A 14,370-nucleotide genomic window follows, 5' to 3' on the forward strand; every position below is an offset into this window, starting at 1 on the left:
ACAGGCTGGGGCCTCTTGCTCTAATATTTCCAGCCTAAAACACCAGAGAAAGTAGGAACACTGATATAGCAGAGTTGAATGAAGCTACTGGGCTTGGAGGCAAAAAGAGAAGGTGACAGACACACACCTCACCCTTTAGCCTGCTCTAAGTCACTCCAAGGTTGAAAGCTGGCACAGAGTCTGATTGTTCCCTATACTCAGCCACATTCTTGAGCCTCCTAGACACCAAATGCCACTAGTTTTACAATGGCTCTCTGCTGAATAAAAGCTTTTATAAACCAAATGAAGTTTGAATTAACTTCCAATTTATATCGAATGTTTACTTTTTGGCTGAGGAAGTTTGTCATAATTATTTACTTTTGTACAAAACAACCTTTATGTCTATCATAAGATTAATAATTCTTCTAATGGGCTCAGTGCCTGTGGCTCAAGTGGCTAAGGCGCCAACCACATATACCTGAGCTGGCGGGTTTAAATCCAGCCCAGGCCCGCCAAACAATGATGGCTACAACCAAAAAAATAGCCAGGCATTGTGGCAGGTGCCTGTAGTCCCAGCTACTTGGGAGGCAGAGGCAGGAGAATCGCTTGAGCCCAGAAGTGGCAGGTTGCTGTGAGCTGTGATGCCACAGCACTCTACCCAGGGGAACAGCTTGAGGCTCTGTCTCAAAAAAAAAAAATAAATAAATAATAATTCTTCTAATGTCACAGCCAGCCAAATATATATCAAAACTACAAGGGCAGGGCAGCGCCTGTGGCTCAGTGAGTAGGGCGCCAGCCCCATATACCGAGGGTGGTGGGTTCAAACCCCGCCCTGGCCAAACTGCAACAACAACAAAAAGCCGGGTGTTGTAGCGGGCACTTGTAGTCCCAGCTACTTGGGAGGCTGAGGCAGGAGAATCGCCTAAACCCAAGAGCAAGAGGTTACTGTGAGCAGTGACGTCACAGCACTCTACCAAGGGCGACAAAGTAAGACTCTGTCTCTTAAAAAAAAAAACACAAGGGCACACACATCCCCCAAGTTAGAGCACAATTTCTTCATGCAACTCCCATAGAGGAGGGGACAGCAGAAGCAGCACCACAGCCGGTTAAGTAGAAATCTTGCTATGAAATAAAATATACCATGGTGCACTGAAACCCAGCTCTCCAACTGCTTCACAAACTTCTGAGCACTGATGACATGTGGCACAGTGGTTTGTGTACCCATCTTTGTGTACTGACCGTGTGCCAGTCACTTTACAGACATTCCTTGGGGTCTGCAGGACAACTCACGAGGTGGCAGCAATTACATTCACAGTGCACAGACCAGGACTGCAGACTCTGATGTCAACCTAGGACCTGAACCTCAAAAAGGTAAGTCACTTGGAGAAAAGAGGAAACATGATTTCCTCAAAAACCCATTTTCACAGGAAAATAGATCCAGTCCCCAGCACTTTGTAGCACCCCCTTGCACTGTGGTAGTTTTCCATTATTACCACGATCACTTTCTTTTCATTATTCCACTATTACCATGATCACTTTCTTTTCATTATTATGAGACTAGCGTGAACAAAAGCAAGACCCCCATCTCAACTCAAAATAGAAAAACTAAGATGGGTGGCGCCTGTGGCTCAAGGAGTAGGGCACCGGTCCCATATGCTGGAGGTGGTGGGTTCAAACCCAGCCCTGGCCAAAAAAAAAAAAAAGAAAAACTAAGATAAGTGGATCACTTGAGCCCAAGAGTTGGAGGTTGCTGGAAGCTATGATGCCACAGTACTCTACCCAGGGTGGTATCTTGAGACTTTGTCTTAAAAAAAAAAAAAAAAAAAAGCGCTCCATGAAAATACAAATAGAAATTACGAAAATGCTCTTATCACTTACCCTAGCAGTTCTATTCCTAAAATTTATCCAAGAAAATGAGTGGTACCCATGAAGATTTATGAAGAAGGATATCCACCACCAACTCCTTAAATTATGGAACATCTATTTGAGCAATGGAATATATTATAGTTTTAAAAGAATATTTAACAGAATAAAAATATTTATGATAGGATGGCGCCTGTGGCTCAGTAGGTAGGGTGCCGGCCCCATATATGGAGGGTGGTGGGTTCGAACCCGGCCCCGGCCAAACTGCAGCAAAAAAATAGCCAGGCGTTGTGGAAGGCGCCTGTAGTCCCAGCTATTCGGGAGGCTGAGGCAAGAGAATTGCCTAAGCCCAGGAGTTGGAGGTTGCTGTGAGCTGTGACGCCACAGCACTCTACCGAGGGCGACAAACTGAGACTCTGTCTCTACAAAAAAAAAAAAAAAATATATATATATATATATTTATGATAAAATGTTTGTCCCTTGGTTTGTTCAGCAGAAGTTCTTGAGAGCTTGCACACTTCCTGGTCCTAGAAAGTGGTGACCTAGAACAAAGCCGCTGCCTTGAGGGGCTTAAAATCTATAGGAGAAGATATATATAAAAATAACTTAGCAGCAAATTCTGACAAATGCTGAAAGGATAAATCACTGTGTCAAGAGAGAGAACCAAGAGATCTAATTTAGACTAGGGGATCATTAAAGACTCTTCTGAATCACTGGCTTGAAGGCCTTACCCAGCAAAGAGGGTCAGCACTGGGAAGTCCAAACGTTACAGAGCAGGCAAGGCCAGAGCAAGACTGCAGAGACCAAGGACCTGAGACTGGGATTCTGGAAGGGAAATGACAGAATCTTCCTTTTCAGAGTAAGTGCTAGGAGGAGGGCACCAAGTAGGAAAGGCTGGCCTGGGTGGAGGAGGGGACAGCTGCAGGAGGCACTTGAGGAAAGAGCCTCTGGGCCAAGCCAGAGGGCAAGGAGGTGTCTGGGAGGGCACAGGCCACCTGTATACCACAAGCCCCCAATTCACGTATTATAAACCATTAGTTTAATATATATGCCAATATATATATTTTTACCTAGAAAATAGTTGTCCAGGCTCGGTACCCATAGCTCAGTGGTTAGGGCGCTGGCCATATACACAAGGGCTGGCGGGTTCAAATCTGGCCTGGGCAAAAAAATACCCGGGCATCGTGGCAGGCGCCTTGTAGTTCCAGCTACTTGGGAGACTGAGGCAAGAGAATTGCTTAAGCCCAAGAGTTTAAGGTTGCTGTGAGCCGTGACGCCACAGTACTCTATGAGGGTAACATAGTGAGATTCTGTCTCAAAAAAAAAAAAAAAAGAGAGAGAGAGAGAAAATAGTTGTCTGGTTTTATACAAAAATGATTAGCAGGGGTGGTGCCTGTGGCTCAAAGGAGTAGGGCGCCAGCCCCATATACCGGAGGTGGTGGGTTCAAACCCAGCTCCAGCCAAAAACTGGGAAAAAAATAAAATAAAATAAAAAGATTAGCAGTGGTTATAGCTAGGCTGACTGAATTACAGGGGATTTTTATTTTCTTTTTTTGTTTCTGCATTTTCCAAACTTGCACAATGAACACACACTATTGTAACTACTAGGAGAAGACTAGGAATAGGGTAGGAGATAGCACAGGAATGTATGATTTGCTTGGGTCTTGTCAAAGTAATTTTAAATCCTACTTTAAGAACATATACAGTTCTTATCTTTTGGCAAAGCCAAACTTAATTGGAAGCCATTTAAAAAGAAGTGGGGAAGGGCAGGATGTGGTGGCTCATACCTGTAATCCTTGCACTCTGGGAGGCCCCCGTGGGTGGTTGCTTGAGCTCACAACTTTGAGACCAGCCTGAGCAAAAGCAAGACCCCATCTCTACTAAAAAGAGAAAACGATGCCGGGCACGGTGGCTCATGCCTGTAATCCCAGCACTGTGGCAGGGTGAGGAAGGAGAACTGCTTGAGCTCAGGAGTTCAAGACTTGTCTGAGCGAGAGTAAGACCCCAACTCCTAAAAAGTTGAAAAACCCAGCCTGGCGCCTCAGTGAGAACCTATAATCCCAGTGGCTTCTGAAGGCTGACGCAGTACGGGATGCCCATAGCCCGAGTCTCAGGTTGCAGAGAGGTAAAACAACATTGCACTCTGCTTAGGGCATAGGGTGGGACTCTGTAAATAAATAGAAAAAAAGAAAAATTGAGGCAAAAGGATTGCTTGAGCCCAAGTTGGAGGTTGTTTTGAGCTATAACATCACGGCACTCTACCCAGGGCGATAGCTTGACACTCTCTCAAAAAATAAATAAATGAAATAAATATAAAGAACGGGGAGGGGGGGGGCAAGGAACTGCTACACCCAAATGCCATTGTGATACATTTTCCTGTTATACAACTTGGACATTCCTAAACTAAAGCGTTTCTTTCTTCCTTTCCTCCTACTAACATTTCAGGGCAATGTGAGTGTTCAACAACACTGAAAACTCCTTCCCTTTCAAAAAGAAGGGAGACTGGCTGGACGTCTGTAGCTCAGGGGCTAGGGCACCAACCATGTACACTGGAGCTGGCAGGTTCGAACCTAGCCTGGATCTGCCAAAGAACAGTAACAGCTACAACAAAAAAATACCCAGGCATCGTGGCGGGCGCCTGTAGTCCCAGCTCCATGGGAGGCTGAGACAAGAGAATCACTTAAGTTCAAGAGTTGGAGGTTGCTGTGATTTGTGACATCACAGCACTCTACTGAGGGCGACATAGTCAGACTCTGTCTCAAAAAAAAGGGGGGGTATATAGAAGAAATATACATGTTATCTAAATTCCTTTTATCTTTTTCAGCAAAATACCTTTACTATAGTGAAACAATCCTGAGACAGAAGCTTATCATCAAGACAAAGGATTAGTTCAGTGTTAACATGTCTCTACATCTTTCTCTCATAAAGGAAAATAAAAATCTCAAGACGACTACCCCCAACTCTGTACGCAAAATGGTAGGTCAAATCTGTAGGCTGAGTCATGTAACACCCTACCTTCCTAGACATTCCCTTCCAACATTATGGCCAGCTCTGGGAGGTTGGGGGGAGATAAAAGGCCACTGGCATCTAAGGAGGACTGCCCCCACAAATAATTCATAAGGAAATTCTTTGGGGGCTTTCCATAAACAAGGACTTGCAAATTTTTTTTTTTCCGAAAACCTATAAAGGCTTTTTTTTTTTTTTTTTTTGTAGAGACAAGAGTCTCACTTTATGGCCCTTGGTAGAGTGCCTTGGCCTCACACAGCTCACAGCAACCTCCAACTCCTGGGCTTAAGCGATTCTCTTGCCTCAGCCTCCCGAGTAGCTGGGACTACAGGCGCCCGCCACAACGCCAGGCTATTTTTTGGTTGCAGTTTGGTCGGGGCCGGGTTTGAACCCGCCACCCTCAGTATATGGGGCTGGTGCCCTACCGACTGAGCCACAGGCGCCGCCCGGACTTGCAAATTTTAACTTTGGGTCTGCAGACTAAGTCTAGCTCCTAAAACTACAGTGTGTTGTTGATTATGGACAAGATCATTCTTCCACTAACCCAGGGACATTACATAATTGATTCTTCACTGTCCATTTCTCTACAAACATTCACCTTGCCTTAAGTAAAATGTAGATTTTCTGGGCCTCACAAGAATGTAAACATTTACCTTACCACCACCCCAGCCCCCTTTTTTTCTGTAGGCCTTCCATTAAATACTGACTTTCCCAAATTCCCCTTAGTTTTAAAACAGCCACAGATCCATCTGTGGTTTGTATTCTGTGGTTTGTGTCCCCCCCCCCCTCCAAATTTTGGCTTAATGAACCTCCACTGGTTGAGATCTTTGCTTCCTTATTTTGGGTTGTTATTCATTCTATAGTTTCCTGATGATGCATATTGATGGAACTAAACAAAATAAATTCCATAGGGAGGATCTGTCTTTCTCCTTAGCATCTATTGAGATGTCTGACAGTTGAAATGAGGGCCTCTGCCTGCACTAGTATATGGAACCATCACTACTTCAGTAAATGTAAATTGAGGACATGCCCTAAATAAGCAGCATGGAGGCCTTCTGGGCACAAAGGAATAAACTTCCAGTACCCAGGTCTCAACAGAAGGCACAAATGATAGGGAAAGCAAGAAAAGAACACGACAATCTGCGTACACAAGTCCTAATCCATCAAGCACCCTATGAGTTAAGACACAAATTGCTATAAAAGCTTGAACAGGAACAGCTCGTATCTAGGTGGAAGAACCAGGAAGATCCTGCGGTAAAAAAAGAATTTGAGCTAAGCTAGAATCCAGAAATGGGAAAGTAGGGAACTATTACAAAACAGTACATCCTAAGAGCCCCAAAATAAGCAAGCAAGGTCAGGGAGAGGGGTATTGAGCCTGTATCTGCAAGAGCCCAGAAGCTGCAGCAGAGCATGAGGGGGGTTGGCCTCAGTTTTTCTATTTTTAGTAGAGATAGGGTCTCGCTTTTGCTCCAGCTGGTCTTGAACTCGTGAGCTCAAGCAATCCACCTGCCTTGGCCTCCCAGAGTGCTAGGATTACAGGTGTGAGTCACCATGCCCGGCCCTCCCTTTTCTTATTAATCATATCACCCCTGATTCGTAGGGCGCTGTGACTACTGTTCTCAAGAAGCCTGCCTCTGAATGCACATCCAAACATCAGCTGTTTTTCTCACACATTTCCTTATTGATAGTAATGAAGTCTGTTTATGTTTCTCCCTACCCTCATATTCCATTAAATATTAAAATCATTTAAACACAATAGTTTGTGTGTGTGGAGGGAATAGATTAAATCAGGATTTGCAAAATTACAGCTGACAGGCTGTAATTACATTTAGGACCAGGAAAATGCACATATCTATGCTGAGCCACATATTGGGCACCCTCAACAGATCAGAGGGAGGCTTGACTGAAGTCAGGATACACAGGTCATCCATAAAGAAAAGGCATATGTAGCCAGTGGGCTGGCTTACACCTATAATCCCACCACTGTGGGAGGTGGAGGCAGAGGATCCCTTGAGCTCAGGAGTTTGAGACCAGCCTGAGAAAGTGTGAGACCCCATCCCTACTAAAAATAGAAAAATTAGTCAGGCATTGTGATGGGGGTGGAGGGCTGTATTCCCAGCTACTCCAGAGGCTGAAGCAGAAGGATCGCTTGAAAAAAAAAAGAGAGAGAGAGACAGAGAGAAAAGGCATATGCTAATTTCTCACGGGAAGAAGAAACATTTCCTAGGACTCACTTCTAAAAGAAATTTCTCACCTGAGTCTTCCTCTAGGAGACCCAATGTGAAAAGACCCAATGTGCTTTCTTATTCTGAGGGAGACAGGAGCCATGGGCCTACCCTGGGAAGCTGCTGGATCAGGCTATAGGCTGAGTACAGGAGCCCACCACGTCCCCACCACACAGGTGCCACCCCTGACAACCCACTACAACTCACTGAGAATACAAGCCACATACATCTCTGTGGAACAGAGAAATGTTATGCATGTTAACATCTTCAAAAAATCCAAGTAGTGCTTTTTAAAACTTTTCAGGAAAAGAAAAGCAGAGACTCTGGTAACAGGATCATTTGAAATCATAAAGATTAAAAGGAAAAGTAAAGCTAAATTTAAATGATCACATATGCCAATAACAAGTCTCCGATGCTACAAAATATGACACTTACAACCATAAAACTAATTTTCTACAAAATATGACACTTATAACCAAAAAACTTGTCTTTCCAATTCCTCAAGTCTCTTTTTAAAGAACTCCTTAAGAAACATGGCGGCACCCATAGCTCTGTGGGTAGGGTGCCGGCCACATACACTGAGGCTGGCAGGTTCAAACCCGGCCTGGGCCAGCTAAAACAACAATGGTAATTGCCACAAAACAATAGCCAGTAGCATTGTGGCAGGCGCCTGTAGTCCCAATTACTTGGGAGGCTGAGGCAAGAAAATCGCTTGAGCCCAAGAGTTTGAGGTTGCTGTGACCTATGACATTATGGCACTCTACCCAGGGCAACAGCTTGAGATTCTGTCTCAAAAAAAAAAAAAAAATACAATGGAACCTCTGTGAGTTGACCACTCAAGGGACTGTAACAAACTGGTCAACACACAGAAGTGGTCAATATAAGGAACCAGAAGTACTATACATACATGTGGTTAAGAAGGTTGTCAGCGTAGGGAGGTGGTCAGCTATGGAGGTTTAATCTATTGGTCTAGCTTTTTCACATAGGAATTTTCATGTTTTCAGTAACTTACATGCAAAAGATTTATTATCATTATATCATATGACATATACATTATATCATTACTCAGAAAATACTTATCCTAAAGTCTTTTCCTAGAAATTTCCATTTTAAAATAAATATATATATGTATTTATTTATTTTCTTTTTTTGAGACAAGAGTCTGACTTTGTCACCCTTGGTAGAATGCCCTGGTGTCATACCCCACAGCAACCTCAAACTCTTGGGCTCAAGAGATTCTCTTGCCTCAGCCTCCCCAGTAGCTGGGACTACAGGCACCCGCCACAACACCTAGCTATTTTTAGAGATAGGGGTCTCGCTCTTGCTCAGGCTGGTCTCGAACCTGTGAGCTCAAACAATCCACCTGCCTCGGCCTCACAGATTGCTAGGATTATAGGCGTGAGCCACCAAGCCTGGCCCATTTTAAAATATTTTAATTAAAAATATATAAGCTAATCAAAAATATACATATATACATGCAAGTTAAGTGGGGTGCTTAATATGTGAAAAGTCACTAAGCTGTATGCTTAGGAATAGTGCACTTTGTAACGTAAATTTTCCTTTGCTAAAAAGTTCAAAAGACAACATCCATTTACCAACACTGAAGTAAATATTTTCAGTAAGTCTTAGTACAAATAAAATGGAAAAAATTGTGTATACATGTGTAATAAACAAAATATTGCATATGAATGTGAATCAACACTTAGTACCTTTAAGAACTTGGGAAAACATAGACATTCCGATGAATATAGCGGTTAAAGACAACACTTAAACTCAAAAAACGGGAACAAAATCGAAATGGAAAGGCAACACAATAGGAGACAGAGAAGGAGATTCCTCCTTACTATTATACTGGAGTCTAATCATCTGCTTTATCCCACAGATGCACACAGTTTTTCTCGCATTATTTGGACTCACATGATAACTTTCCTACCAGAATTTTCTGAAAGCAAATGCACCTTTTATCCAGACCAAGAGAAATCTGAGTTGGAGGGATTGGGTGGAGGCACAGCTGTTTTAAGTTACAAACTAACGCTCTATACCAAACTGACAGAATTATTTCAGGAGCATTAAATATGGTAAATGGAGCCCATTCTGCTTGCAATTAACATAAATTAAATGTTGATGAACTTCACTGGTGTCACGATCCTTAATTTTACTGTATTTGTGTTTCACTCTGTTGGAATCAGCACCAGCTTATTTCTTGCACTGTAATTATCACTCATCGATTTTACCCTAATAAGATCCCACCCATATCCTGGATTATTTGCCTGACTTGTTTCTTTTTCTTTTTTTTTTTTTTTTTTTTTTTGGTAGAGACAGAGTCTCACTTTATGGCCCTCGGTAGAGTGCCGTGGCCTCACACAGCTCACAGCAACCTCCAACTCCTGGGCTTAAGCGATTCTCTTGCCTCAGCCTCCCGAGCAGCTGGGACTACAGGCGCCTGCCACAACGCCCGGCTATTTTTTGGTTGCCGTTTGGCCGGGGCTGGGTTTGAACCCACCACCCTCGGTATATGGGGCCGGCGCCTTACCGACTGAGCCACAGGCGCCGCCCAGACTTGTTTCTTTTTCTTACAGCTGAAACACAACTGCAACAAACACCCAGGCTCTGATTGCCTCTTTTATTTGCAAATGATTTTACAGGAGAAGATTTTAAGCTTTGCTATTGGCCTCAAAGTCTCTCTGCAGTCTTATTCGCTATAAGAACTGCTCCTTCCCTACTTGCAAAACCATTGGGTTCTGTTTGTCAAGGGATAGACAGCTCTTGGCAGCATATTTAACTCAGTACTTTAACAATGAGAAAGGCCATGCCTCTGCTGTCAGCTTCCCCTGCTAAAACATTCTGCACCACATTACTCATGATCCTGGGCTTTAATGAAAGCAATTCAACATAACAATGCTTGCTATACACAAATTAATCCCTGTATATCCCGACTTGTCAAGGAATGCCCCTATTAAATAGCTGGATTTGGTTCACAAATGCATCATTTGAAAAGTGTAAATGCTCCAGTTAAGTTCTATGGTAATAAACCAAAACAAGGGGATTGAGATTGTTTTAGGAAATACTGTGAGCCTTTTCCTGTGATTGTGATGCCAGTAGTGCATAATTAGGTTATTTCTAAGAAACTAAAAGTGCTCAAACCATCCTGAAATGTTTTGAGCATGAAATCTTACTAATTTTCCAAGGCAATAAACTGTGACTTTTAAGTGACAGATGGTAATGAAGTCATTTCATACTGCAATTATGTTTTTACTGGTTGTATTTCACTAATGACATTCTTACCTGGTTGGATACTAGTTCCATTTTGTAAGGTCCTCTCAACTTGGATTTTATGCAGGTACCTGAATTGCTAGGGAGCATACACTTATCACCACTACATGCTATATGTTGTATACTTATGATAATTGGTGCTACCTCCATTAATGTATCCTTTATTCCTTAGCAAATGAGAAGTTAGATTGTGTTATCACCATTTTGATGTTTCCCCAATTTTTTCTTTTCTATTCTATCTCATTTTCTGAATAGAAATATATTACCTCTAACAAGATATACACTACTTTCTAAAATAGGTGAAAACAGAGGCAGAGAACAGCTGATGTATGTTCATCAACCCTTCCCCTAGATAAGTAAAAAACTGCACAAACCAAAAATAAAATAAGGGAAGCCAGGCTCTTCTCCATGGCAGCTCAGTAGAACCCAAAAAGCGGACAAGTGTGAATGCCCCTCTCATCTTCACTAGAACAGAACAGAAAACACATGTGGTACAATTTCAGGAAGAGGCCAGAAACTTCTGGATCTTGTCTGAAAAGGAAATACAGTTCAAAAGACCTTTCCAGAGAGAAGGAAGCAAATAGTTCAATGATTAAAGGAGCATTAAAAAAGCCTTGGGTTTTTAGCTAGAAACACTTCGATGAGTAGTAGCCACTGAAACCCTTCAAACAACTAACTGCCAAAGGATTCTGGGTGCCTCAACTGTAGCCGCCGCCCCTCCCTCCCCGCCGCCCCTCAGGGGGTCTGCACCCACCTGGTCACATCCTGCATTCACGAGCTCCTGCAGCATTTGCCGATTGACTTCTGCAGCTGCTGTAGTGCCCGATTCGTTAGCAAAAGGCAACAAGGAATATCTGATTTCCCTCAATGCTTTCTGGTAAGGTCCAAACTTTGGGGTGGCTCTCATCTGCTGCTGCTGCCTGGCAGCATCCTTGCTCCCCAGGACTTTGGCATCCAGGAGAGTGTCATTGTTTGGTCCCACGGGTAACCCCTGAGCCGAAGACTTGGACGGCTGCTTTAACCCTTCTCGAATCTCTTGCAATCGCTGCCTACTATTTCCAGAATAAGTCGTGGCAGGAAAAGTCTTTGGCCTCATTGTTAGTCCAGTTTCCTTTTACCATAAATACAATCTTCTTATTAAAAAAAAAAAAAAGAAAGAAACCTGTCAACAGTATCAGTTCATTGTAAACATACTTTCAAAACAATTTCCTTTTAAAAGTTTTCTTTCCTTCAATTTTTGTAGTTCCTATTGAGAACCTAAAATTCTCCAGAGTCTTCATTTTGAAGATCATCACTCTCTGAAAAAGAAAATACATGAAAGAAATAGTCATCTGTGGTTTTCACATGATGTTAATACTACTACTTTTCAGAAACTGACCATGATCTTGGAAATGTCACACTCGGAAAAATAAGAAAGAACACATCACCTCTCAGAAATGATAAAAATATTATTCAACTCTAGTTACAGCACATGACATCTAGGACCGTCCCAAGATGTTTCCTGTAATACGTAATCTGCAATAAAAAGTAAATCTCTATAAATATTCAACTCAGGGCAAGAACAGTAGTATTAACAACTGACAGCTCATTTCAGATAACTTCATTATAATAAAATTCCATTTTGAAATGCACAGCTTGAGTATTAAGGGCTATATTTTGTACCTCAGGCTCACATTTCTGGCTTGTTTCTAATGACCCATCAACTCCTGGTCCACACTGTTGTCCTTCATCCTTATGTCCTTACTAATCTCTCCAACCACCTCAGGCCATGGTCCTTTTACATATTTAAAATTTTTTCAAACTTTTTCCTTTTAAAACCCAACCAATTTTCCTGAAAGACGTCACAAAACTTGCCACATGAAAGTGCCCCACACTGCAATAGAAAATGCATTATGAGATGCTGAGGGTTAACTACCTCCGCAATTTTTTACAAGGTGGCCACATACAAACATTTTGACCTAACTAGTAAATCAAAATATTTTTCTTATAGACACTGATACAGATATGGAAAGGGACGGCAGGAGCATGAGTGTGAGCTCTCACTCAGAGCATACCATGACCACATTAACAGCAAATGGCTCTATCAATACAAGTTATTAGTGAGGAACACCTACGATTTCAACATGGAAGTAGCCTCCTCATATGGAACTAAATGTCACAAAGGCACTTTTCAATGTTGAATTATACTTATCCCAGGCTGCATTCATCAACCACTCTGCTGTTCTTTCATTGAGAATACAAAATCCAGACCAATTCCTGACATTGCCCTTAGAAGCCAGCGGAGGTCACTTGTCACAAGGCTGGGTGACCCGGAGCCCGCTGCTTGACTTTCCTTGACCCTACACTCTCACCTGCACAGGAGAAAAGACACTTGGGAGATGTCCACTGGTGGAAAGGGGAGGGCTGATATCCCAGCCCTACTTTATCCATTCTCTCATATGCCACAGAATCCAATAAGCAAACTTCAAAAAGATAACCATTTTGAGTTCTAATGAACACAGAAAAATGGATCCAGAAAGAATATCCTTTAAACAGGCAGGGGCAGAGACCTGGACATTCAGCTTCAGTAAGGAACTTGTAATTGTAAAATGGGATCCTATTTCACAGACTTCTACACATGGGAAAAAAAGAATAGCATATAAATATCCAGTACTATGTGCCTGACACTGTTATATGAATTTATCACATAATCATATAACAGTAAATTTTAAGAAAGTGACATTAAAATTACTACTTCTTGCTTATATGGGAATGACAGGACTGAAGAGTTTAAATCAACCCCTTTCTCAATATAACTGCAAGAAGATAAGGTAAAAACCAAACTAAATCATTTTTTCAATAAAAAAATCTGATTTCAATACTTGATATCACTGAAATGACTGTGTTCAGACTGTATAGATAGTGAGCTATTAGTTGTCCCTCAGTTGTAGGGACAACTGAGATACCCTGTGGCCTGTTTTGGCCACTTACCAGAAGCCTAGCACTCTGCTTAAGTGGCATAAAATGGGACATATTGCAAGCACACTCATTTTCAATAACTTCATGGTCTAAGCATCTGTTTTGAAATACCTAACTTTGCAAAACCGTAAGTTTACATTCCAACAAAAATGGAGAGGTTCTCAAGAAGCTGCCAAGCACATATGAAGGATCCTATCCTAGGAGGGACACCGTATGCCTGAGAACTGGCAGAAGAGTTCTTTCTTCTCTTACAGGAATTCACACAAATCACTTTGTTTCCAATCTTTATTTTTCTTTCTTTTTTTTGAAAACTGAAAGAGGAGACATAGTCATACTACCTTCAAACAAATAATCAATGCAACGAGGCCTGACAACACGCAGAGAGGGTGTCCTCAAAGCCAGAATGTGTTCACCTCTCCCCTAGCCACTCACCTGCCCCTCCCCCAGCCACCCTCTACCCTGTAAACATTTACCAAGTCTCAGGCACTGACAGGATGGACAGACACAACATCCTGCCGACAGCAAGTTTTCTGTCCAGGGAGAGGCAGTGGGAGCCAGGCAAATAAATAGCTTCAAAGAAAAAGGAATGTTCAAAGGGAGAAAAAAAGCAACTAAAAGATGGGAGAATAGGCTAGGCGCCCATAGGACAGTGGTTCCGGCGCCAGCCACATACACTGAGGCTGGTGGGTTCGAACCCAGCCCAGGCCAGCTAAACAACAATGACAACTGCAACAAAAAACAGCCAGACGTTGTGGCGGGTGCTTGTAGTCCCAGCTACTTGGGAGGCTGAGGCAAGAGAATCGCTTAAACCCAAGAGTTTGAAGTTGCTGTGAGCTGTGACACCCTAGCACACTCTACCGAGGGCAGCATAGTGAGACTCTCAAAAAAAAAAAGATGGGAGAATAAAGTCAGAAAAAGCTTCACAACTGAGACAACTATCCCCGAGTGTGGGGAAGCATGGAATTCCAGCCAGAGGGAACAGCATAAGCACAGAAGTGGAGTAATGTGAAGCCTACAGACTCTATCTGCCACAAGTAGATGGTAGGGAAGACTCTGGAGAAACGTG

At 42.6% G+C, this 14,370-nt stretch overlaps 1 protein-coding gene across 1 annotated transcript in view; it reads right to left on the reverse strand.

The window, feature by feature from the left end:
* LATS2 (large tumor suppressor kinase 2) overlaps nucleotides 1–14,370 on the reverse strand; it is a 111,769-nt gene that overhangs the window by 80,524 nt on the left and 16,875 nt on the right. Inside the window, exon 2 of the mRNA XM_053563616.1 lies at nucleotides 11,101–11,644. Coding sequence (XP_053419591.1) covers nucleotides 11,101–11,442 — 342 coding nt within the window. The 5' untranslated portion in view covers nucleotides 11,443–11,644. The remainder of the gene's footprint in view (nucleotides 1–11,100; nucleotides 11,645–14,370) is intronic.

This window comes from Nycticebus coucang, chromosome 15, assembly GCF_027406575.1.
Source record: "Nycticebus coucang isolate mNycCou1 chromosome 15, mNycCou1.pri, whole genome shotgun sequence".
In the NCBI taxonomy this organism is placed as follows: Eukaryota; Metazoa; Chordata; class Mammalia; order Primates; family Lorisidae; genus Nycticebus; species Nycticebus coucang.